This window comes from Belonocnema kinseyi, chromosome 8 (assembly GCF_010883055.1).
Source record: "Belonocnema kinseyi isolate 2016_QV_RU_SX_M_011 chromosome 8, B_treatae_v1, whole genome shotgun sequence".
NCBI classification, from domain to species: Eukaryota; Metazoa; Arthropoda; class Insecta; order Hymenoptera; family Cynipidae; genus Belonocnema; species Belonocnema kinseyi.
Genome location: NC_046664.1, coordinates 144,965,126 through 144,992,716, shown reverse-complemented (window position 1 = coordinate 144,992,716; position 27,591 = coordinate 144,965,126). Strand labels below are relative to the sequence as shown.

The 27,591-nt window shown below is 30.7% G+C and overlaps 3 protein-coding genes across 4 annotated transcripts in view; all 3 read left to right on the top strand.

Annotated features, from left to right (window-relative positions):
- The first annotated feature begins 1,284 nt into the window (after positions 1-1,284).
- LOC117178739 lies at positions 1,285-26,259 on the top strand. Its single transcript, XM_033370169.1, has 3 exons — positions 1,285-1,288; positions 24,223-24,423; positions 25,358-26,259. The coding sequence occupies exons 1-3, from the start codon at positions 1,285-1,287 to the stop codon at positions 25,450-25,452; spliced, it is 300 nt and encodes a 99-aa protein (XP_033226060.1). The 3' UTR covers positions 25,453-26,259.
- The window catches only part of LOC117178065 (fibroblast growth factor receptor substrate 3), a 128,203-nt gene continuing 117,469 nt past the window's right edge, over positions 16,858-27,591 (top strand). The window contains exons 1-2 of one of the 2 annotated variants that reach the window (XM_033369289.1): positions 16,858-17,200; positions 18,322-18,444. The gene's annotated coding sequence lies outside the window, so the exon portion shown is untranslated. The remainder of the gene's footprint in view (positions 17,201-18,321; positions 18,445-27,591) is intronic. The other variant, XM_033369288.1, reaches the window with a different exon arrangement.
- LOC117178067 lies at positions 25,621-26,259 on the top strand. The gene has a single exon (XM_033369292.1). The coding sequence runs from the start codon at positions 25,648-25,650 to the stop codon at positions 26,131-26,133; it is 486 nt and encodes a 161-aa protein (XP_033225183.1). The 5' UTR covers positions 25,621-25,647; the 3' UTR covers positions 26,134-26,259.

Here is a 27,591-nt window from a genome sequence, read left to right as displayed (position 1 = left end):
CCATTCTAGCTTACCTTCTCTGCTTTCGCTCAGTGGACAATTGTTCGTTGAGATTTCGTAATCGGATGTACGTTCTCGTACGTACTAAACAAAGTAAAACCTCCATGTCGATTTTCTCAGTCAATTTTGCGCTCGTTTTTAAAGCAACAGTTTCGAATATCCTGGGTTCTTTGGAAAACGTCGCTCTGTGGTACTTTTCAAACTGTTCAGTCATTACACTTGCAGCTGTAACCATTTTGTCAGTTGGAGCCTTTAAATATCCTCTTGACAAGTGATCTATCCAATCGCCTGGGCGTTTTTGTGGTAACGAAGAAGTGTACACGCCAAGAGACGTATCCCGTGAGAATCGCCAAGCGACATATCCGGCTACCAAATAGTTCAATTTTGAAAAAAAAAATAATTTCAAATAAAAAATCTGAAATCAACCAAAAATAGAATAATTAAATGTCCAGTTAAAAAAATTAAATTTCAACCAGAACACGAATTTTCAAAGCAGTTTGAATCTTTAACTAAAAAAAATGAATGTTTAAAACAGTAGTTCAATTTTCATCCAAATAGTTGAGTTTTTATCCAAAAACAGATTTGCATTTAAAATAAAACAATATATTAAAATTCGACCAAAAAACACTAATTTAAAATCGTAAACAATATCTGAATCAGATTCAAATTAAACAAAAAGTTTAATTTTTAATCGAATAAGATGAATTCTCAAAACCAAAAAGACAAATGTCCAATTAAAGGAAATTATCTGTCAAGAAAAAAAAAAGAATTGCAACCAAATTTTTAAATATTCAACCTGAAAAGGCGAACTTTCAACAAAACTGTTGAGTTTTTAGACAAGAAAGATATTTTAGTCACAAAAGAACAAAATGCAACGAAAATGTTGAATTTTTGTCTAAAACAATAGTTCCATTTTCAACAAAAATAGTGGAATTTTAAACTCAGAAAGATAAATTTCCTACCAAAAATACAATTCAATTTGCCGTACAAAAAGGAATTTTTGACAGACACCAAAAATTAATTTTTAACCAAAGAGGTGAATCTTCAACGAAAAAATGCATTTTTAAGGGAGTAATTCAAATGTTTGCCAGGTAGCTCGATTTTCCACAATAAATAGTAATTAAAAAAATTTATACATGTGAATTGTACAAAAAATCTGAAACTGATACTAAACTTACAATTGGAGCGGGCTCGGCTGTAGATAAAAATAAAGAACTCAATTTTTAATTAAAAAAAAAAATAAAAATAATGAAAACATGCTCCCCAGATATTGAGTTTGTGAATATGGGTAAATAAAGTCAAATATAACAAAGTTAACCAGTTCCGAGAAAATCGATCGAGAATGGTCACGCTAGAATTTCACAGGTTTCGAAAGTCGGTTTTCTGTTGCGATTTAAAGTCAAGTATTTAATTTTTTACAAGAAATTAAAATATGCTTTTCATATATGAGAATGCTGGATGAAAATAAAGAAAAATTTGGAGCCAAAAAAGTTATTCAGTTGGAGGAAATGAAATTTTTGTATGACAGTGTCGCGGTTTAACAGATTCCTTTCTGTTTTTTTTTTTTACTTTTGAAAGTGAACGATTGAGAATATTTTTATATTGAATTTGACATTGCTTGGAATAAATGTGATTGGTGGATAAAAATTAAACTAGTTATACCCCAAACACTTCTTATTTTAAAAAAAAGAAGAAAAGTTTTCAAGGTTAGGTTACCCGGTAATATGTGTTGAATAGAGAAAAATTAATATTTTAAGATTTCAGCGTAAAAGAGAAGGTTATTCTATAATTTTGAACGCACAGTTTTTCCATTTGTCTAAAATATCATTATACGAATAGGATATCTCAAAAACGAATTTATTTATATTTCCATAGCGGTCGCCACATGGGTTCCTATTCCCCAAAAGAGAACGTGTTTTCAATATATTTAATTCCTTCTAATTGTACCGACAGATAAACTCACAGAGATGTCTTCTATTCCCCAAGAGTGTTCATACTTTAAGATTACGTAATTCCTTTTAATAAGTTCACAAAATATGTATAATGAATTGTTTAAATTCCTTCCTGTGGAATATAAGTTTTAAAAACTTAATGCCAATCAATTCAACTCCGCCTCTCTAGAAATAAAATTATTTTAATTCACATATTTAAATAGATTTCTTTGATGCATTTATTAAGACCTTTAAATAAATTATTAAATTGTAAATAAATGTTAATTTGAATATTTTTTGAATTTATAAGTTATCGAAAGATTTAATAATAAAGCATAGTTTAAAAAAATGCTTTCGTTAATGCTTTTGTCTTAAATCAGGTAAGAAAATTACAAAAATTGAATAAAAATACTAAATGTCTAACAAATTAGTTCCCCTCTTTCAACCACATATTTCAATTTTCATCCTAAAAAGTTGAATTCAATCAAAAATAGAATAGCTAAATGTCCAGTTGAGAAAAATCAATTTTTAACCAGAAAACACTTTTTCAATCTAGGAGTTGAATCTTTAACAACAACAAAAATTAAAGATTAACAAATTAGTTAATTTTCAACCAGATAGTTGAATTTTTATCCAAAAAACCTCTTATTTAAAATTAAATGATACATTCTAATTCGACGAGAAAACATGAATTTAAAATAGGGAATAATAGTCGAATCAAATTAAATTTCACAAAAAAAGGTGGATTTTTAAGCAAATCAGATGAATTCTGTAACCACAAGACAAATTTTCAATTAAAACAGAATTCCCGTGAAGAAAGAAAAAGAATTTCAACTAAATTTTAAGATATTCAAGCCGAAAAGGCGAATTTTTACAAAAAAAGGTTAAACTTTTATTACAAAAATATGAATTTTCAACAAAAATTATTTTTTGACCCAAAAAGATGAATTTTTTAAGAATATATTTTAAGTTGCAACAGCGTAATTAAATTTCTAATTACTGGAGATGAATGCGAAACGAAAAATATAATAGTAGAATTCTAATTTTGAGAACAGGAGAAAAAAAAGAATTCTTTAAAAAAGAGGCAATTTTCATTTTTGATACCATGGTTCCCCCAATTACAATAGTTTAAAGAAATTGTTATCGTAATAGGTTTAAGAAATTATTATTACGTTCGCAATGTAACCGAAATGATAGTTAGATTTAATTCAAAACAATAAACCCATTTCAGATCCAATTATCGCTTATATCTATAGCTATAACCAGTGGACATTCTACATCCTAAACATATATTTCTTTAGGTACTGTGATATGCTAAAAAATAAAAGTCTGCATAGTATTAGAAATTGCAATAGACATTTCGCCTCCTTTGGGAAGCGGAACAGACTAATCCCTGGGTTGTCTTTCTTTACTTGATTGACACAATCGTCAGCTGCGCAAATGTTTGGCATTGTTATCTGCAATAATATGCAATGGAATTAATTTTACAAGAGAAATAAACGTGCAATGATCATACCATTAAGACTATATCTGTAATAATAATTAGTCTACTTTTTAACTAAAACTTTTCGTAACTTTCTGTTTTTAATTGTGCCCTTCCTCTTTTATCTAAATACCGCGTGAAGAACTATTTATAAATGTATTTCCCAAAGTATAAAATAGTGTGCAAAAAAGCAACTAAAATAACATTTTTCTACGAGTATTATACTTTCCATGACAAAACGTTTGAAAAAAGAGATGTTTATATGTACCTTTTTCATGTTTTAAAAACAACAAACGACGTTAACAACTTATTGGTTTCCCATTCAAAAATTTATATGCATCACTGTAACACCGATTTATTCATTTATCAAAAATGTTGGAATTAATTTAATAGGTTATGTTAATAATAACAACTACCTTGTACACTTATTAAAGTACACTTACCAATATGTATATTACAAATAATGCAACTTTAGCTTACACGAAAATATTTATCCGCTCCGGATGGGCAAGTTAGATTCACTTTAAAATTTGTATTTTCAATAGGAACACCACTACAATTTGCACAAAGTTAATCTTAACACGACGCACTTTCACAAAAGGATAGCGTTAGCAGTGTCCGCTTCTTACACCTTATTTGAATATTGAGAAATTTTACAGGTATTGACATTGATTTACTATGTAGCCATATTTCATGATTTCAAATCTTTTGAATGAAGACCGAGACGCTAACAGTTGCTATGGTAACCAAGGTGGCTAAAGGTAGCGGAGTGCGAATGGGGACGAAATATTCTTAGATCATGCATGGGACCACACCCTTAGGACGCTTCCATGCATCTGCAAGCAGGCAGCCTGCATGCAGAATACCCATCAGAGTGAGCGAGATGGAGAATGGTCCATTTCTTTCACTCTTGTTTATATATTTGTCTCTTTCATTCTCACGAGTTTCTGCTTTCCACCGACGTCCATCTCACTCTTATAGGTTTTCTACATGCAGGCTGCCTGCGTGCCAGGCTGGGTCCACTACCATGGACGCGTTTGACCACTAACAGCGACACTAGCGCAATCTACAAGTAGGTGGAAAACTAAAGCGTATCCATCTGTTCGTGCACGTAAATGTGTATATTATTGGAATGTGTTGCATGAATTAAAATTAGAAAAAATAAACGAATTACTTCAAAATTACACAAATTTAGGACGAAAAATGTGTAAATACTGTTTCTTGTACCATTTTTCGGCATAAATTTGTACAATTTTGCAATAATTCTGCAATAAATGAAGAATTACATAACACATGAAATGTAACCTTTTTTACACACTTTATTTATTCGCATTATAATAGAGAAGTGAAATCAGTGACATCCTGGCACAGCACAAACATTTCAATTTACTTTAACTTTGTTTATTTTTCAATGACCTGATTTCACTTCACACGGCGAGACACATCTTTTTTGAACTTAGCAAAATTTGAAGTTTGTTGACGAAACCATAACCTTAATGAACACTAGAATGGCGGCCCCAAGATATTTTCGAAAATAGTACCCCCACTTATGCCCCTACTGTAGAGCCATCTACAAGGAGGTGGAGAACTTTAAAAGTATGTGTGATCACATGCGCCCATGGGAGTCGACCCAGCCCAGTGATCCCAGATCAAAAACGAGGTATGGTCCAATACTATGACAGGGCTATGTTCGTGTGAATATAGTTGGAGACGCTGTAAATGACTGAGTTGCGCGCGCAACCCATTTCTCCTATTCTGAATTTGAAAACTCGAAGGTGCACGATTGCCGGTCGGAGCACTTCGGCGATTCTATTTATATATCTATCTGCTAACTGCATTGAAATAAATTCAGGAGATTCAGATTTTAATATTTCCAGATTTCGATGCTGACGATTCTCATGATTTGAATAGATCGCACGCCTCTTGATATGCTTATATTTTGAGGTTATGTTATTTCATTTATAAAATATAAATTTTATAAATATTAATACTATTATATATATAAATATATACGTATATTAATAATGATAATATTATAATTATGTTATATTATAATAGTCTTATTTATATCTTGATCCGCATTTGAAAGAAATTAAAGAAATTGGCGATTTTGGAATTCATCTCGTTTTGATAAAAACTCAATTATTTGATTGAAAAATTAATTATTTTGTTGAAAATGTAACTATTTTGTAAAAAAGTCCTATTTTCTATCAAAAGTTCTACTACTTTTCAAAATTTTAAAATTTTTTTATTTGAAGGATCATCTCTTTCGTTGAAAATACATTTTTGAAACTAACAATTAATCAATACCATTTTGGGTTAAGAAATCATGTGTTGTGTTAAAGGGTCGTCTTTCTTTGTAGAAATTAAATTGTTTTATGGAAAATTTATACCTTTTGATTAAAAATTACATTTTTCGTTTGAATTATCAACTATAGATATTTTTTGGTTGTAAGTCGTTCTGTTGTAAATGCAACTATATTGTTAAAAATTAAAACCATAATTTTTGGGTGGAAATACTCTTTTTGTTTTTAAAATTAAATAATTTCGTTGAAAGTTCATGTATTTTGTTGGAAATTGACCTTATTTAGTAGAAATTTAATCTTTTTGGTTGAAAACAAGGTTTTTAAATTATGGTTGAAAATTTAACTATTTGGTTGAAAGTTTAACTCTTTCATTGGAAACTCATATTTTTCGTTTAAAAGATTCAACTTTTTGTAGATAATTCGTCTTTTTTACTTTAAAATTAAATAATTTCTTTAAAAATTCATGTATTTTGTTTAAGATTTGTCTTTTCTTGTAGATCATCAATTTTCTTGGTCGAAAATTCATCTGATTGGTTGAAAATTTAACAACTTTGTTTAAAATTAATTTTTTTGTTAAAAATTATTTATCTTTATCTGAAAATGTAACTATTATATGATTGATTAAAAATTAATCGTATATATTGGTTAAGTTGGAAAATCATTTTTTTTTTATAGAACATTAATCTTCTTGATCAAAAATGCACCTTTTCCCTTGCAAATTTAACAATTTTGTTGAAAATTTATTTTTTTTTTTTTGTTCAATTCAATTTTTTAACACAGTTTTTATCTGGAAATTTTACTATTCCATTTTTGGTTGAAACTTTATCCTGTAAATTGTATTAGTAAAAACACCAATTAATTAGATTTTTTTTTGAAGATTCATCATTTTAGTTAAAGATTGAAAACTCAACTGTTTTGTGAAAAAATTTTATGTTTGGATGAGTTCAACAGTTTTTAATAAAAATTGTAAGCCTTTTTTTGTTGAAGATTCATAATTTTAAATGAAAATTCATCTCCTTCGTTAAGAATTTAAGGATTTGGTTGAAACTTCGTTTTCTTAAGTTGAAAATGAAACTGTTTTGTTACACCGTTCGATTTTCAAAATTGTCAATTCGTGAATAAGACTTTTGAGTTTGGATTTATAAATAAAAATGTAAAAATTAATCATATAAGGCGACTTAAAATAAACGAATTCAATTTATAATTTAAAAAGTTTCCAATTAAAAAAGAATTGTAATTAATCCATTTTTCTTGATCAAAATGATTCAGTCTTTAACATTAAAAAATTTATTTATTTATTTATTCTTCAATTCAAAGCATTGAAAGTAAGTTTATATTTTTTAACCGGAAGTCCTTGAACTATTCCGTTTAAAAATAAGTTTACACTGTTTTGTACAAAAATCATCTTTTTGGCTTTGATATACAAGAATTTTAAAAAATCCTTATTGACTGAAAAGTCAACTCTTGTGTAAAATTAATATCTTTTTGGATGAGCACAACAGTTTTTATTAAAAATTCAAACTTTTTTTGTTGAAGATTTATCATTTTATTTGAAAATGTAATTATTTTGTTGGAAATTTGTTATTCTCTTTTTTCTTTAATTGAAAATACAATTATTTTTATGGTAAGTTAATTCCTAACATTTTCATTTGGCAAACTAAAATTTTTATCTCTAAATAACAATGCAAAAATATTAATCTGGAACAACTTAAAATAAAAACAATGTAACTTTTATTTTAAAAAGTTTTAATTAAAATATTTATTTATTTATTCAATTTTTAATGTTACTAACTGAAATTTTGTTGAATTATTATTATTTTGAATCTTAAAAATAATAGCGTAATTTGACTTTTTTAACCAGAAATCTCTAAAATGTTGAAGTCATAAAAATTTTTAAATGGTAATTTCGTATTTTAAAATAATTTAATTTAAAAAATTGTATAATTAAAAGGTGTTAAAAGTTTGTGTTTTATACGTATGCATTATTAAGCGTTTAAATGAAACATTTCTGAATTAAAAATTTGTCAAGCTTCAGTTTTAAAAGTTTAAAATTCAAAAGATTTCCACCTCAAAAAAATCATTTTCAGATTTAAAATTTTGAATTTTCTAATTTCATCCTGAATTTTGAATTGAAACAGGAAATTTTTTAAACCAATTGCATGTATTTCTGAATTGGATCAGAGATTTTTTGAAAAAAAAAAATATATAAATAAGATCTGGGACAAGCCATTATAAACAACTATTAAAACCTATACACATTTGAACAGAGTGGTTCGAAATAGAAAGCCTTGAATTGTTAAAATTGTAATGAGCTAAATTTTAAGTTTGAACGCTACAATTTTAATTTAGAATCATATTCAAAAGTAATTTAAAACTTGAAATTATTTGAAATAATTTGAAACACGATGTAGATTTCTGCAGATTTAAAAAAAAAGCTTTTGAGAATTGTAAAATATTTAAAAAGAATAACAAAAATTGTTGTGATTGCTAAGAAAATTGAAAATGATTTTTTAGTTTGAAAAATTAATTTTAAGTGAGTATTTCAAATGATTTTAAAAATTAAAAAAAGGAATCAGAACGATTTTAAGACAATTTTTTTATTTTGCAGTTTTTTTAATTTTAAGAAAAAAATCTAATCAACACAATAAATCAATTTTCAACCCAAAAGTTTCCTTTTCAACAAAATAAATTAATTTTCTATCAAATAATTGGTGTTTTAAATAATACAATGTACAGGATAAAGTTTGGACCAAAAATGGAATAGTACAATTTCCACATAAAAACTGTGCTACAAAATGGAATTGAACAAGAAAAAAAACGAATTTCCAACAAAATTGATAAATTTTGAAGGGAAAAGGGGAATTTTCGACCAGAAAATTAATTAATTAATTTAAATTAATTAATTTAAATTAATTAAATTAATTTTAAACAAAGTTGTTAAATTTTCAACCAATCAGGTGAATTTTCGACTAAGAAAATTGATTCTCTACAAAAAAGAGAAATCTTAAACAAAAAACATGGATTTTTAAAGAAATTATTTAATTTTAAAGTAAAAAAGACGAATTATTTACAAAAAGTTGAATTTTTTAAGCGAAAAATATGAGTTTTCAATGAAAGAGTTAAACTTTCAATCAAATAGTTAAATTTTCAACCATAATAACAAAACCTTGTTAAAAAACGTATTTTTTTTACAAAATAGTTCTACTCTTAGTGAAATAATCGACATTTAAACCCAAGGAGATGTACAGTTGATATTTTAACCAAACAATTGCCTTTGACCTTTCAACAAAATACATGATTTCATAACCAAAGATGGTATTGATTAATTGTCGGTTTCAAAAATGTATTATCAACGAAAGAGATGAACCTTCAAATAAAAGAAATAAAAATTTTAACAAAGTAGTTGAACTTTTGATAAAAAAAGAGGATTTTTTTTACGAAATAGTTACATTTTCAACAAAATAATTAATTTTTCAATCAAATAATTAAGTTTTTATCCAAACCAGATGAATTCCAAAATCACCAATTTCTTCAATTTCTTTCAAATTCGGATCAAGATATAAATAAGACTATTATGATATAACATAATTATAATATCATTATTAATATGCATATATATTTATATGTATAATAGTATTAATATTTATAAAATTTATATTTTATATATGAAATAACATAACCTCAAAATATACGCATATCAAGGGCGCGCGATCTATTCAAATCATGAGAATCGTCAGCATAGAAATCTGGAAATATTAATATCCCAATCTCCTGAATTTATTTCAAAGCAGGTACGTGACGAATAGAAAAGGAACATTATATTGCCGTCGCACCACTCTTAAAAGGACCACTAAAAGGATCTTGAAAAGGACCCAAATCTCTCAAACTATCTCCGAGACTATTTTGTTTCAAATCGACTTTGTTTATAGACTCAAATGAGCCAGGCTATTTCGCTAAAGAAAACTCAAAGATTTCTTTCGGTAGGGTACAAAGGCGTAAGATATTCTATATTTTTCCCATTCCTCTAACGTACTCATTCGAGTACTACCGAAAGGAATCTTTAAGTATATTCTAAAGATTCTCTAGGGTCAGAGAAGCTCAGAGAAATTCTCCGCAGGCACTCAGGTAGATATATTCAAAGGTCTAGGTAGTTCTTTTAAATGTTTTAAAAGCTTTAAAATGTCCTTTCCGAAATCGAAGTAGAAATACGATCATAAATAAAAAGCAGAGAGGCTATCTTAATAGAGTAGCCAACACTCAAGGGTCCTTTGTTAAGCTTTCGGATTAAAATTTAGAAGTAAATTTTTTTAATTGCATAGTTAACAGCCTAAAACATAATGATTCGGAATCTACGGGTTTCGATGACTTCAGATATCTAACTTTTTTTTAATGCTTAAAATTGGAATTAATAGAACGTTTCTCGCAAATGCAATGAGATCCCTACCGAAAGAAATCTCTGAGTTTTCTTTAGCGAAATAGCTTGGCCCATTTAAGTTTATAAACAAAGTCCATTTGAAACAAAATAGTGTCGGAGATAGTTTGAGAGATTTGGGTCCTTTTCAAGATCCTTTTAGTGGTCGTTTTAAGAGTGGTGTGACGATAATATAATGTTCCTTTTGTATTCGTCACGTACCGGGCGGGCAGAGTTATTTACAGTAGTTGGTCGTGGCTAATCCGCTCTCCCTTTTTAAATTTCTTTTCTATTTATTAACACTTTTTTTTAATTGATGAATTTTCTCATTATACTTATTTATAATTATAACTTATATACTGATATACAATTTTCTAGTTGAATTCAAAAATGTTGTCTTTTTTGGCGTATCTCATTCCATTTACGAGAAACGTTCTATTAATCGAAAGGCATCGAAAGGCATCGAAACCCATAGATTCCGAATTATTATGTTTTAGGCTGTTAACTATGAAATTAAAAAAATCTACTTCTAAATTATAATCCAAAAGCTTAGCAAAGGACCCTTGAGTGTCGGCTACTCTATTGAGATAGCCCCTCTGCTTGTTATTTATGATCGTATTCTTATTTCAATTTCGGAAAGGATATTTTAAAGCCTTCAGACCATTTAAACAAGCTTCCTGGACCTTTAAAAATATCTACCTGAGTGCCTGCGGAGAATTTCTTTGAGATTATTTGATCTAAAGAATTTTTAGTATATACTCAAAGATTCTTTTCGGTAGGGATACGCCAAAAAAGACAACCATTTTTAATTCAACTAGAAAATGGTATATTAGCATATAAGTTATAATTATAAATAAGTATTATGAGGAAATTAATTGAATTTAAAAAAAGTGTTAGCAATTTGAAGAGAAATTTAAAAAGAGAGAGTTGGATTAGCGACGGGCAACTACGGTAAATAACTCTGCCCACCCGGTACGTGACGAATACAAAAGAAACATTATATTACCGTCGCACCACTCTTAAAAGGAACACTAAAAGGACCCTGAAAAGGACCCAAATCTCTCAGACTATCTCTCAAACTAAATTGTTTCAAATCGACTCTGCTTATCGTTTCAAATGGGCCAGGCTATTTCGCTAGAAAAAACTCAGAGATTTCTATCGGTAGGGCACTTGACAATTTCTGAAATACTCAATGCAGGGCTGGATATTTTATCTCTTATTTTTACATTATATTGAAAAAATGAAACTCATTATCATAATTGTCCATTTTAACTATAAAAACTTGGTTTATTTCATTAAAAAATGTAACAATATTTAAAATTCCCGCGCGATTTTAAGATTTTCCACACAGAAAAACCAAGGTGTGAACGGTCTCGGGCAGCTCCCTGTCTGCAGCGGGCAGGCATGCAGAGGTGTGATAGTACTCTTAGGGACATACAATTCCCATCTCTTTCACTCGTGGCAAAGATATTATAAACGTAGATGCGGTACGGGGCGTCGGAGTGGGGAATTATATATATAGAACATCACATTTTCTGCCCTATCGAGGTGCTGCCCTCATTGTACTACGAAGTCGAATTCTTGTTTTCCCATTCTTCGTAAAATATGACGGTAAAGCAGTAGAAAATTTTTTTGAGGTTAGAAAAGTTTGACATGTATGTATCGCTGAATTTTTTTCAGATCTGAAGCTTGATCCAGGTTTTCGGTATAGTCTTTTTTTAATTATAAAAAAAATGTTCTCGTAAAATCATATTTTTAATTAAAAAAAAAAATTATAGAAAGACATTTCAAGATAAACAAGTGCTGAAAGCATTTTTCTTTGACAATTTTTTTTTTTTAATCGAAATAATCAAACATTTATACCAAAGAAATAACTTTTTTAATGTTTGAAGTATTTAAACATTATTGTTTAAATTTAAAATAATAATTAAAACAAAATATATTTCTGGATAAGATATTTTGGTTGAAAATGTATATAATATTTTTTAAATCACAAAAGTTCTTCTGAAAAATCGAAATGTTAATCAAAAGACACGTGTTTTTATATATTAATTTGTCGGTAAAATTTTTTGTATAATTTTAATTTTAAATTCAAACAATAAATTTTAACACTTTAAATATCAAACAAAAATTTATTTGATAACAATATTTTAGTATCGCAGTGTTAATAAATAATTAATATTGATTAAGAAAGAATTTTATTTGGGGAGTCTTATTATTTGGGAACTTTCAAATTCGTTAATATTATAAACTGTTTAGGAATTTTATTAGTTTTGGAATTGTATTTTTTGGGACAGAGAGTTTTACCGAGTCGGGATTTTAATTTTTCGGGATATTTCAGCCGTCCCCATATAATTACAGAAAATTTGCTATAATTATAATTTCGGCGCTCGATCTTGTTGATTTTTTACTACAGTATTATTAAAAAAAAATGTGTATGGAAATTTTTGACATCACAAAGTTAAAGAGAATCTCAATTAAAAATTTTAAAATTCGCTGTACATCCAATTTTTATTCTTGGGTCTTGGCAATTTTTTTCTAATCCATTTCAGTGACTGGTAAACAGGGGCCTTATTATTTGAAACTTCAGAATTTTTCGAAATTTTTCGAAATTGTTAAAAGGCGGAAAAGTTTGAATTTAAAATTTAAAATTGCGAAAATACACAATTTTCCATGTTCATTTGCAATCCAGCGAGTCACTTTCTTTCGCTTCTTTTGAAAGTCGATCCTTTGCTTTCAGTTTTCTTTTTGAACTATACCTTGAATTCAACGCATTTCAAATTAAATTTTTGCAGCTGCATTTAGGTTGAATTATACAAAGGTTTTTTGTTTTATATATAAATCAATTAAAACATTTTATTGGGTTTTCACGACTGTAATTTATAACTCTAAAATAGAATAATTGTAGCTCAAACATGAAAAAGTATAGACTAATTTCATATTTAAAGAGATTCTATCACATATATTGAACTATTAAGACCTCTGACCTTTTTTAAGGTTTTAAAACTCTTTTAAAAACTTTTTTAAAACAATTTTGGTTGTGATTTCTTAATAAAAGAATAAGTGCTATTTAGTCTTCAGAACAGCAATTTGAAAAATATTTAAAGCCTTAATAATTTAGACATTTTAAATTTGTAGTCTTCAGAATATATTGAATAATTTCAAATTTAGAGCTATTTAAATATTTCATCTGAATTTTTAAATTGAAAGTGTTCGATAATTTTAGATTGAAAGCTCTCAAATTATCTAGTTACAAATTAAAATCATAAAACTTCAAGTTTTATTTATTTTTTTATAATTTGCCCCCCCCCCACAAATTATTATTTTTTTGTAAGAAAATAACGCCTGATCTTTGTAAAAATTAACAAATATATATTAAAGGTTCACTCAAGGTCATTTTTGTTTAAAAAGCTTGTTCCTAAATAAATTAACTCTTATTGTTTCCGATTTCGTTCTGTCACTCAGGGAAATTTTCTGTGAAAAATATTGATTTACAAAGAATATTTGTCAAACAATAGATTGGATTTCTTCACCCGAGATGCAAACGTAAATTGTACTATAGTAAAAACAACTGGAAAAATTTAGACGAAAGCTAAGTTTGGTAAAGAAAACAAACCTTTGTCGACCTATAAATACTAATTTTATTCCCCGAAAGATTTTTAAAAAATCTCTTCGAAACACTTTTATTGAAAATATTTAATTGAAGAAAAATATTTGTTATAAAAATAAAAATAGCACAATTTTTACATACAATTCTTAAAATAAAAAAATCTGTGTGTCAAAGCACAATCCAATCCGACTATTCTCTCGAAAGTTATCCGATATATAGACAACCACAACCACAATAACGACGACGTAGACGCCAAAGAGACAGACAGATACCGATGTAAAAACTTGTTTTTCTGACTCAAGGAGCCTCAAAGCGTCGAAATTTAATAAAATTCGCGAAAATCATTATTCGCATAAAACTCTTCTCATTATGGATGAGAATGTGATAAAATAATCATGGGGCCTTGAGAAAGTAGCGTTTTTCGCCTCTTGACTTTTATCCATATCAAGCTTTTGTTGCTTGAAATGTCCATTTTCGTTTGGGTTTTTGGATTTTGAAAATCCTTTAACTTTGGTAAGTTTGATTTTATCAAAAAAAGTTGTCAGGATAAATTGTTCATATTTTTTTGTACCATAAATAGCTGTCGATCAAATTTTCAAATTTTGAAAAAAAGTGGTCTCAAAAATTTTGAAAAAGCTTCAACTTTTGGATTTTTATCAAAAATGTCTGTTTAACGAACTCGATCTTTCTTTTTGGTCCCTCGAACAGTGTGTCAAAGCCCAATCCAATCGGACCAGTCTTTCGAAAATTATCCGGTATACAGACAACAACGACGACGCCGGACAGACAAACAGATCCCGATGTAAAAACTTGTTTTTCTGACTCACGGGGCCTCAAAACGTCGACATTTTATAAAATCCGAAAAAGTTATTTTTCATAAAAAACTAATACCTTCTCATTTTTGACGAGAATGTAGAAATTATCAACAAGATTTGTAGAAAATCTTTCAAAGAATAAAATTATTGTCCCGTAAGTTACAACCAAAAAATTACAATTTCAAAAAAATGAAAGTTGTTTTAAATATTAAACTAGACTCGTGACCGGGACAAATCAGAAAATGAAAGTAAATTTGAAAATTGAACTGCAGTTAGAGTATTAAAAACTAAACAGTGGTTGATTTTACAATGTGATTCTAGATCTGTTCAAAATGATATAATGTACGTATTTTAACGTTAAAATTTTAACTAATTTAATTGCAAAGCGTTTTGTAGTGACACAAGTGTAAAGTTCGAATTAATGGCTTCTTAAATGAACGCCTTCATTCAATTTCTAAATCTTTTTGAAGTATTATTAATTTAGAAAAAAATCAAATAAGCTGGAGGTTTCTGAATGTTACAAAGAAAAGAACAAAATTTGGAGCTCCTCAAGAATTTTGAAATACTAGGAAAACAATAAAAATTTCTAGATAGATTTAAAATGATTTTTTATTTTGAAAAAGTACATAACTCAAAGAGAATGTTTAAAAATATTTGAAAAGATTTACAATATTAGAAAAAATCTGGAAGCTCTTAAAACAATTTTGTTTGCAGGATTTTACAAAAATGTTAGGAAAAATGGGAATCAGTCTAAAAGACCTTTAAAAGTTCCGAAAAATTTTTAAAACAATTTAAAAAGATTTGAAATAATTTAAAAGAGAATAGATACTTTGATGATTTTGAAATGTTTTCAAATGTTGACTTTTTATTCTGAAAAATTACATAATTTTAAGAGGAGGTATAAAAATACCGGACCACTGACAAAAATTCCGAAAGGGATGAATGAAAAATCCCAAAAAATGAAATCTCCGGCACCCGAATAATAATTTTATAAAAATTGTATTAAAAAAGACATTAAAAAACACGTGTGCTTTGAAAGAAAAAAATGTTCTGCCTAAATATTCTTCGTACCTACATAATAACATTTTTGAAACAGGATTCAATTCAACAACGATTTATATCAAAATTTATTTTTATTATTTTTCTTTTATTAATAAAAAATTCGATTTTTCAGAACTTTTTTATGTTTTTTTCAAATACTTTGCACATTTTTAAACATGTTTTAAACTGTCCAGAATTTCATTATTCTAGAATTTTTTAATTCGGGATTTTCAGGTTTCAGCATTTTGTTATTTCGGGAAGTTTACAGTGTCGAAAATATTTCAAAAATTTGAAAAGATTTATGAAATTGTAAAAAAATCTTGAAGATTTTGAGGCATTTAAAACTCCTGAAAAACTTAAATCAGTCAGCTGTATCAATTATAATGATTTAAAGTTTATTTTAAAAAATATTTTATGGAATATGATATTCTTTATGAATGTGCCAGTGAAATTATGTTCGTCTAATTTTGTTTGCCAATGCGAAATGTAATCTGGCTTGGAACTGTCGTCTTAACATCTAAAAACCGAAAGAACAATTTTCCTATCACTTGGAATTATAAATATATTTTTATAAAAACGTTAGAATATATAATAATTAAGAAATTGGAAAATACATACGAGAACTTGATTAAACGCATAGTCTGAAGAAGTCCGTAGAAATTGTAGACCACAAAAATAAAAACTAAATAATATTAAAGAACTATATATAGACAATATATAGAATGGAAATTATAACTAATAATTTTAGAATTTGTGGAAAATATATGAAACCGTAATATAAATTACTCATCGACTTATATTTTTGGTATTTATTAAAACAACCAAGTTTTGCAAAGCTGTAAATGTAAAAATGTTTTAATTGACAATTTACTTTCAATCCAAATGGTTCTTGTCCAAGCTAAGTTTACCATCAGTGCGCCTCGAAGGTGTGCCGAGAGTTGTTTACAGCGCTCCAAGTGGCTCTTGGCAAACTATATCGTAGGGTGCTTTCCACGCGGAGCGGTGGGTAGAGGGGAAGTGACTTTTTTCACCGGACGCGCCGTCTACATTTATGGCGGGCAACTAAGCCCGCACCGCATCTACGTTTATAATGGGTATGTTCCGATTTGAGCAGTTGAGAGTTATTTAAAGTTTCAAAGCTGGCAATGCCAATGTATAAGCATAGGCTGCCGGTGCGCAATGATGCCTACGCTTATACATGGCATTGCCAACTTTGAAACTTTAAAAAACTCTCACATACTCAAATCGGAACATACCCTATATCTTTGCTCGTGGGGACTTTCTGCATGCAATCTGCTGATCTGCAATCGTGTGAAAGCGCCCTTAAAATCTAAAATATGCAGATATGTGAAGTGCTGGTGGGAATGCACTTTAATGTGTATATTGTATACGTACTTCTAGCGTGAAGAACATATTCGTGAATTTTTCGTTCGAATCATGAAACGTGAACTCATAAATTGTCAAATGATACCAAAGTTGTTCTGTGTAGAAATAAGACAATGTCTACACAGATTATCAATTAGTGGCCTACATTAAAACCTAGATATTATATGCCACTATGCATATTCTCAACTGCTGAGGTGTTCTGAATATGGTGAAGTTGGTAAGTGTTTTATATATACTTTTCTTCAATTTCGGTAAATATAATGTATACAAGATTTTAAATGGTAATAAAGTGACAATAACTCTATTAGGCTGTTTCACTGTAACTATCTGATCAACCTTCCGGTACACAATAACTAGAAACTTTCGAAAGAATCTCAAATTCAGTTACTTCAGATGTTTCAATTAGAGGTGTTTTTAAAGAACCAGGTGTGGTTTTATGGTGTTTACAAACCATATTTTACTCGAATACTTGCCGGCAGAAGGGGTCCTGGTTAGGGGTCCATATGTAACGAGAAAAGTTGGAAATGGGTAGTGATTTGACCAACATTATTTTACTTACTAATCATATGAGTGCCTTTCCGCCCCCACCAAACGTTGGAAAAGGGTTTTGAACAATTTATTTTTGTGACCTTTCAAAGGGGTGTTTTTGGGAGTTTGGATGTTTAAAAACACCTAAACGGTGAGTAAAATCTGATCATTCTGATATCGTGACATACCCATATTTAAGATATCGTAGTAACAAAAGTAACAATAATCTTAAACTACTGTCTGGTCAAATCGCTTTATTTATCATTCAATTAAAGATTCTAATAGTTTTTTGCAAAAAAATATTGTTTTTCCAGCCAAAAAACAGGTGAAGCCCCTGTTCTGCAGTTACACCGCGATTTGAAAATAGAATATTTGGAATCTAATTTTGGCAGTAATTTCAGTCAGGTACACAAGATGCATCTCAGCCTGTTTTTTTTTTCTTAATGAAAGTGGTAATATGATTTGAAAATGATCGTCCTCCACCTTTTTACTCTAGAATTGATCGAATAAAAAAAATTTACCCAAAATGCAACAAGTTATGTAAATATCTCATAAACTAAATGAAATCCGTGACAACAGATATTTTCAGATTGACTGTCAGTACATTACTGTACTTGTATAAATATATAAATAAATAAATTGTTACAAATGAAGATATGCATGTAAATAAACAAAAATTTGTAGCGTAAAAAGGGATTAGGTTTGTGAAAACATGACAGCTAAACCTTTCTTAACTGCCTTTCTTGTTTCGGAATCCTCAAGGTGGGACCGATATAAGTTCAAACATAAAAAAGGAACCAAATCTTTCAGGCAATCTCTGGAGACGAAATCATTCAAATAGAGACTGATAGAGTGTACCTGAGATTTTCGCCTAAGACTTCCTTTCGGTAGGGCATGAAATAATGACTTATCGGATGCTATCACGAGTACTGGGTAGGTAATTTCTGTCCTTATGTGTATCATCATTAATCAAGTTGTAAATGAAATGTTTCATCCCGAAATTAGGGATAAATAGCCAAATCTTTTTCATTAGTATGATAGATTATTGATTGTTGAATTTATTTTCGGAAAGAGGTAAGATGTATTTAGTTACGTGCTATGAATTATAATAAAAAAACTGACTGAAGCTGCTTGATAGAGGTAATATAGAACTTCAAAAAGTAAACAAATACCAAAAATCCTGAACAGATATAGCCAGTGTTTTTTTTTTAAACTCTTTATAAAACAATAATTGTAAATACGAGCGCAATTAAAAACGGATTAATTTTCAGATTTAAGACCGGTATCTATGTTTTCCCAGTCGCCTGAATCGACCTTTTAGGTATATGTAGTAGCAGAGATAGTGCAAAAGCGCGGCATGTATGCCTTATTGTTTGCGTTGGGGAACTAAAATGAAAGGTGCAATACCTGCTAGCCGCCTATTACTTACTTCGTTAAACAGGCCACAATGTGATAAAGACGGTGGAGGTGATCGGAATCGGTAAAAATGGAATCATAGCGAACTTGTTTTATATTACACTTTTTCAATTTCAATGAAATATATTGCAATTGTCCGATTTTTAGTTGAACATTTAGAAACAAGAATTATTTAAAATTAAAATATATATGATTTGAAAGATTTCAAGAATGAATAATATTTCTAAATGAAGTGTTACAGCTTGAACGATTTGAAATTAACAAGTTAAAAATTGTGATGGTAAAAATAAAAATTAATAAAGAAAGAACAACATGAAATTTATATATCAGTAATTGAATAATTTCAATTGATAAAGAATGGTTACTAAAGTATGATATGGTCCACTGAAGTTACACTGTGAAAAAAGGTTTGGTGACATTTACAATCAGCTAGTAATTATACGTGCAGTTTATTTTGAAATTACAATATATAACCTGATTAATTTACAATACTACAATACTTATTTGCAATCTAATGTTACTTCACTTCAGGTGGCAATGTGAAAATAGAATGAAGTTTGTTCTATTTGCAGTCGACTGTGAAGTTACTTCCTCCCATGATAGAAAATATTCGATCGGCGTGGGACATAGTAAGTTTACGTAAGTTGATAAATTTACTTGGGGCGTGAAGTATACGAAAGTCTATGTAAACTTTAATGACGTGTGTTTTTCAATTGCAAGAGAGTAAGTCCGCACGGACGAACGCCGCAGAATTGTTTGCAGGACGTAAGTTTAGACCATTCGGATCTAACGAGTGCAAGTCGTACTAAAGGCTGAGTTTCGGAGGCGCCCGAACGACCTTTTGCCATTTGGTGAGCATTTCGCTTGTTGTTTTGTACGTCATATGGATTTTAACATTTTTTTGTATAATATAAAACTATATACAGAGTGAATTTTCAAACTTTAACTTTCAAATATCTGGGAAAATAAGCACTCTATGAAAACATGTTATGAATCAAAATTTAATCACTCTGAGGAGTATATACACTGATGTTAAAACTGGTTCCTCCACATCGCCCCCTGAGGGTGCGGGCAAGTTCGAAATCTTAAATGGGAACCCCTATGTTTTATTGCACATTCGAATTCTTTGGACCAAAATGCGTATCACTTGTCTGAAATATTTGTCTCGTTTCGCGATAGATGACACTGTAATCAACGAAATTCAATTTTTCTTCATTTTAGTGTTACTGAGAATGCACGCTTACGATTCTGCAATACATTAAAAATAAAAAATAATATAAAAAATAAAGAGTCCCTGTACCAAGGGTTTCTGCTGAATATAGTTACAATGGTTACAAGAATGAATAGGTAGTCGCGGAAAATTTTCCAGGGGTGGTCCCGAAGGAATTAACCCTCAAGCGGAGGTGTGAAAACCGTGCCGAAAGCTGAATGGCACCTGGGTGAAGTGTCTAGAACGGTGACTCTAGGATACCGGGCAACCTCTCAGAGTACGCAGCCTTATCCTTGGATGCGGGGCTCTACAAGGATAGACGAACCCCTTTCCCTAGCTTCTCGTGGGAACAACAATGACAATACCAAACATAGTTGTAGTAAGTGCGCTTCAAAACAACAGAACGCTCAGGGCTCCCAGTAATGGGTCGGCTAATAATGCCCACCACTCTAGAGCTGGGGGAGCCAATGAAAATGGATTCAATGCGATGGATCGACGGAATCTCGGGACCTTTAGGTGGACGGAGTGACTAAATCGCGACTTGCTAGAGTGTTACGATGCGAGTGTGGCCCCTGAACGGCGGGGACACATAGCACGACTGCATGCTCTGTGGTGCGAGACACACCCGGAGCTATCGCACTTTTTGCATCAACGTCTGCGAAATCATGCCGACCTACTCCAAAAAAGGGGCTATGTAAGCGGAACGCCTATTCCACTACAGCCAGAACAAGCCGAAAACAGAGAAAGAGAAGCGAGACTAAGACCAACCGCGGGCGGGCACCCGATAGAAGAAGGACGATGCTTTATGACCCGGAGAAACATCAACATCCAGGTTTCTCTCAAGCCTAAAGATGTGGCTGAAATTGATCTAGCAGAAATTTTACCGCTAAGGTTTGAAAGTTCGCGCGCGAACTCCGGACCCTTTATCACATACTTAACAAGTCAAAGCTGCTGACCAACAATTTCTCTCTGACCCATCTCGACTTATCCAAGACCCTCAAGTTACTGTCGACTGTCGTGCAACATAGACTGGACGAAGACTTAGAGAAAATAAATAGCTTTAAGGAGCTGTGTGATTTCCGCTCCGGGACCAGATGTTATCAAAACCGTCTGGTTGAAGAAGTTTTCTTCAACCCATCAGCATTTGGCCCGTATTTTCATCTCATATTTGAAGTCGGAAGAGCTAATTCCAGAGTGGTTGGTGGAAGGGCGCAAAATACTCCTGCCGAAAATAGGCAACTTAGTTCACCCGAAGAATTACTGGCCAATCACTTATCTGAACACACTGTACACGATATTCACAGTTATCCTAAATAATAGAATTGTTCGGGTAATGGAGCCTGTGTGGCAAGAAATGTATGAACAACGCGGCTCAAGGAAAGGCGTAGCAGGATGCCGGAAGACGCTGCTCATCGATAGATGTGTCTGCAAATATGCAGCATCCTACCAGCGTGACCTATCGATGGCCTGGATTGATTACCGGAAAGCTTTCGATTCGACCTCTCATAGACTCATCATCTGTCTTTTGGAAAGCCTAAAGGTTCATCCGCAAATCGTGAGGTGCATAGAGGTACTTTTGCGGCGAACCCGCAGATCGAATGTCCAAGGTCACTCATGTATTTTACGTCGACCATCGTAAGATATATGTTAAAACAAAAAGCAACTACATGTAGCTCTAGGGATTGTCGAACGATATACTAAGGAAATAGGAATGGAATTTGGGTTAGACAAATGCGCCAAGGTGTATTTGAAGCGAGGAAAACTTAATGGCATCCCTAAAGACCCTGAGTTCGTCGATAGCTCTTACCAGATAATTTTCCTCTTCTTCTCGCTGTTCTCGTTCATGATTAGCTACCTGGCGTGTTATCCTAGGGGTAATTTAAAATGAATGTATTAATTTAGTTTTTTCTTCACCCAATTTATTACTGCCGTTGCTTGCTAATAACATTGCGTCTACATAAATAAGTAAAGTTCCTTGGGTTTTCGCGAACTTCATGTAAACAGGCAAGGATCACAGTCGTCAGTAAATGAACCAAGAGTATTTGCTACCTCGGTAAATCTCTTGTTCCATCATTTAGGACTAAATCATAAACCATAAAGAGATTTATTAATTGTGCACACTTTAGACCGCCGTTACTCTTCTGTGACTTCCATTCCATTAGGAATTTCCATATACACATCGTCTTCAATAGTTCAATTAAGAAATGTTGTTTTAACATGTAATAGACATGCTTAAAAATCATGATAATTTATTGACGCAAGTACCGTCCTTACTAGTGTATTACCAGTCTCGATTTATATTTAATTTTACCTGAAACGTCTTCTTTTTGTATAAAAAACCATCACGCGTATATAATATTTTTCCTTTTACCTTACTTTCCAATTTTTGGACGATCAAACAAAGACCATACTTCATTTTTCTTTAGGGAACTAAATTGGTCCTTGGTTGCCTTGATCTATTCTTTTTTAGATTTAGATTCTATTGCCTGTCGAAGTGTTTGAGGATTATTATTGATTTTTGCATGGAAACATTTGGAACTGTCCTTACTGTTGAAAAGTTGGTAAAACTTGTGTCAATAATTTTCCAACTTTGAGTAGCATAAGGCTCTCTAGTTGACGGTTGCTCTATTTTTTATTTCTTGTCGTTTTCATTGGTTCCTTCTACCTCCGTTTCTAACAATCTTTTCGCAGGTCGTCCTCTTTTTCTTTTCTGTGCTCCTTGCATCTCCAAAAGCTTACTGTCGTTTTCTTTATACATTCTATCGTTAGCTACAAATTCTATATCTTTTTCGTTTCTTGACTCAATCGTTTCAGGGAATGGCCAGGCTAAAATAGAATCGTTTTTGTATATTTGTGTTCATAGCCTACTTTTTCGTTAAATCCAACATTCCTTGATTCAAAGAATTATCCTGCTTCTGGGGTTAGGAAGACATAACCTGAAAGAGCGATGTAATCAGAATAACCTCGTAATGAAAGTCTGGTGCAAGTATTCCCAAGGGAGGTTGGAAATCGATTGATTAGTTGGGGGTTCGATTATACACATGTATAGTAGGGTGGTCCAAAATGGCGACTTCGAAATAAATGCAAATGATCTCTCCAAATCGTTTTGGATTCCAAAAAAAGTACACTCGTATTTTTTTTTAATTTTGATTTTTAATGGTGCCTATTGGGACTTCAAATTTGTATGGGAAAATGCATGAGAAAAAGCCACTTTTTGGTATTTTTCGAATAATTGTTCAGGGTTAGGGAAACGTTGACATTAAAGTTATAAGACTTGTAGAGAACTTTCAAACGAAGAACTTGACCTATTATACATATGGGGTTGCCGCGGTGTGGTGCCCTGAAACCCATCCTTAAATCAAAAAATGTACAGTCTTCAGGAAATAGGGTTGTTTCCAAAGTCAGATATCATGTTTCTGATAAATGGATATTATAGTATATAAAATTCTAATTTTAAAAACGCTCATAAAATCATTTTTACATATTCTTTACTATTTTTAATTTCATGTTGAAATATGAATTTTCTATGGCGATGTGGATTGTAGGGCCCCTTTGACGTCAAAGGGGTCGGATTTTCCACCAATCACGGATTACGTATCAGTGATTCTCAAATATCTTTTTCTGTACCGATGTTTTGTTTTGGTTTTGTGCACGTCAAAAGTAGACGTGGCGAAATATACTTTAAAAAATGTTGAAGGAGGGTTTTATAAAAGCCAATAGTAGAAATTTACCGAAAGTAGATGTATTCATGGTATCAAAGTATTTGAAGAATAGTTGCGACTTTGTAAGTGCAGAAATACGAGGGGTGAATGTGAACCGGTAAGGCCATTTATAAATATATTATTTCCAACAATTACTGTACAATTACAGCTTGTTCTGATTGATCAAACTTCTAAATACGTGAATTTTGTATTTGATAGATAAAAATGTTCTGTCCATGTATGTACGTACGTTTTCTCGAAAGATTTCGCTTAATAACTTATAGCATTATAGGTTATGTTTCGCCACTATAATATAAAATTTCTTGTCATTGTTTGAAATGAAAATATTTTTTTACACAAATTTTCTTTCTGTTATAATTGTAGGGCTGGCTGGAAGGGAAAACTACGGCGATGCGGCAGTAGATTTTGTGGAATTAAAACGAGAAGGAAATATTTGCAGAGTTAAAGCTATCATTTTTCCGGAGCACAAAGTTTATAACAAAGGCTATAATGTAGATGCAGACATTGATGAGAAAAAAGAGAAAATATTACAAGTTTTGTGTCACGACTGTGTAGCTTCATTGGGTAACAGAAAATATTCATTTATTTTATTTTGCAAACGTATATTTCTAAAATATTTTCTATCATAAATTTTTGAAAGGATAACATTATAGAACGATCATTTCAGAGCAAATTTTATTTCTAATTAGAAAATAGTATTAAAATAAATTTCTTTTTGTGATATTTGAAGAGTGTTATTAATTTCTTCCAAACTAAATAAAAAGTGGTTAAAAGAAAATAAGCTGATATTGTCTTAGCTTGAAAATGAAGTACTTACGATAATTTTCGTGACAAAAATCTGGTATCTGTGAAATAAACAAGTTTTCTATGATTTTAAGAATTGAAAAATATTATCATCCATGCAACTTTATTTTTCCAAAGAAAGTTTTCTGTGAAAAAATCAGTAATCATTAAATAAATTTCAACAATTTTTCAGAAAATTGGTAAAAAGCTATAGTAGGATTCAATTTAATTACAAAACATTGTTAAAATAATTTTCTCTCGTAAGTTTTAAAATGGTTTTCAATTAAAATAATTTTTTTATTTGAAATATTATCATCAGAAATATTATTTTTGATTCATAAAATCATAGAAAAACTATTTTTGTAGAGGTCTTATTTTTTGCAGGACAACTACTTGCGAGTAGACACTATATAAAATGAGAAATTTTAATACATTTTAGGAATGCATTTTAATCCTCTTTTGAGTCAAATAATTTCATTAAAAAATAAATAATAAGGCATTTAATGAAAAATTTAGTTTTATTTTTTAATGTAAAATTTTGATTTGCTTAAAAACAAAATGAATACAAACTGTGCAATTTGATTAAATTAATCAATTAAATGAAAACTTATAAAATTACACATCTGTTTATTGTGGACAAAGTTAATTTTTTCAGTGAACCGGATTAAGTTTTATGTGAATTTCTTTGATCAATCATATTAATTGTTCTTTACAGGTGGTTGTAAACATACAGTTGCATTCCTCATGTGGCTACATCGCAGGAGCGAGGATCCCTCTCCAACTGAGGTCGAATGTAATTGGAAGAAATAAGCTCTTTCCATAGTGGGAACTTCTATTAAGTATATCAAAGCTGAGGAAATTGGAGCAAAAATTCCTCCTGTAGAAAATGTTCTACCCACCTTCCGAGACAGATTTCTACAGCACTGCCAAAAAGATAAAGTGTATTGCTTAATTGCGAAGCATCTCACACCATATTTCTATAATGAAGTATGCTTGCATGACTTGATGTGCTTTTATAAGCGAGATAATTCAACAAAATATAATGCTGATGAGTTTTTGTTGTTTTGCTCGGATAAAATGACAGAAAAACTGTGCACAGATGCCGAAGAAAATACGAAAGAGCAAAGTGATGAATGTCTATGGCACACTCTAAGACAGTTCAGAGTAACGGCTTCCAAAATTTCGGAAACGTCGAAATGTAATACTCCTGAAGGAGTATTAAAAGAAAGCATTTTTGGGGCTCAAATGTATGATTCAGTATATATGGAGCGAGGAAGACTACTGGAGAAAGAGATTATAAAAGAATTAGAAACGGAGTATGAAACTAAAATTAAAAAGGTCGGTTTAATGTTATCTTCTAGTCTACCAGCACTTGGTGCTTCACCTGATGGAATCAGCGAGGAGTTTGTGGTTGAAATAAAGTGCCCAGCGAAGGTCTCTACTGTTAAGAATTACATATCCTTGAAAGGAGACGTTGTTAAAAAGTACTAGGCTCAAACACAAATGCAAATGCATTTCTGTAAAAGACAAAAAGGAGTTTTTGCTTTTGCGTCAACGAATTTTGAATCAGACCACAAAACGCAAATCGTTGTAGTAACCTACGATAAGAAATTTTGTGAAAATGTTATTATGAATGCTATGAAATTTTGGAAGGAAAATATTTTCACTGCATTAATCAAGTAAAAAATTAAAAACTTATTGTAGTTTGATGATACGTTCTTTCTACCGTAAAAAATAAATAATGTGCAATTTGTAAAAAAACTAATTTATTAAATTTAGGTAATAAAAGTAAGTTTTTTTCTATAAAAATGTTTTCGCACTTTTCCATTATTCTTCAGCAATTAGTGACCCTTGAGTATTTACAACAGCTGCTGCTATTATTATAACATAGTCTGTAATTGATATCATTTTCCGAGGGATACAAGCATGTGCGGTTAAATAATTAAATTATCTGATTCGGCGAATTGCACGTTCTATGTGGATTCTTAAACTCGAAACTCGTTTGCTGCTCTGGACTGCTTTTTTTGGTAACACTGCAGACTCTGACACACTACTTGGTTGATAAAGAGTACAATTTTTCGTACTCGGATAATCTTGTACATGCTTGAAACCTCGATCTGCCATTATTGTTGCATTAAACGGAAGTACATCTAAGTATCCAGAAACATCCACTATCGCGTTATCATTAATACGACCAGAATAGCCTTTAGAAATAAAATTATTTAAACCATCCGGCGTGGTAGATATTAAGAATTTCCTAGTATTGGTACTTTTGTACTGAGAATACGAAGCGGATTGTATAATTGAATCCCAAGAATGTATAATTTTGATTTTTAGGCAATCAATTATTGCCTGAACACGTCTGTGTCGAGCTCTGAACGGCAATGGTAGTAGGGCTTGTGTTTTCTTTGCAGGAGACCAAATCACCAAGTGTTTTAAGTTAGACGCCATTCTCGGGACACAGTTTGCAAATATTTTGCTCGCATTGGATTTTGTCATTCCAAAATCATGTCCTAATCGCTCGAATGTGTCATTGACTCGAATTTTTTTCAGAACAAGCGAGATATTTACGTGAGGTATCCCTGTAACAACTGCTAAATTTTTTGCAAAAATTTTTAAAAGATTCTCCTAGTATTCCTGTGTATGTTCTTGGATATCTTTCAATAAAAACTGCAGTCGTCCTCATCCTATCTTGAAACACCTTTTTTAATATACATTCTAAAGCTTCGGGGTTAGAAATGCTCGTAGTTTCAGTATTGCATGAATTTACAGTGAAAGAGCTATCATTAAAAATAGTTGATCTTCTTGACTTTGTAGGAGACGTATTTGCACTCGTGGAACAATTTTCCTTTCCTTCCTCCTGATTCTGAACAGGTATATTAGCTCGTTCAAACAATAGTTCTTTTCCTACTTGAATACCTTTACTTCTTTGATGAACTTTTTTTTTTG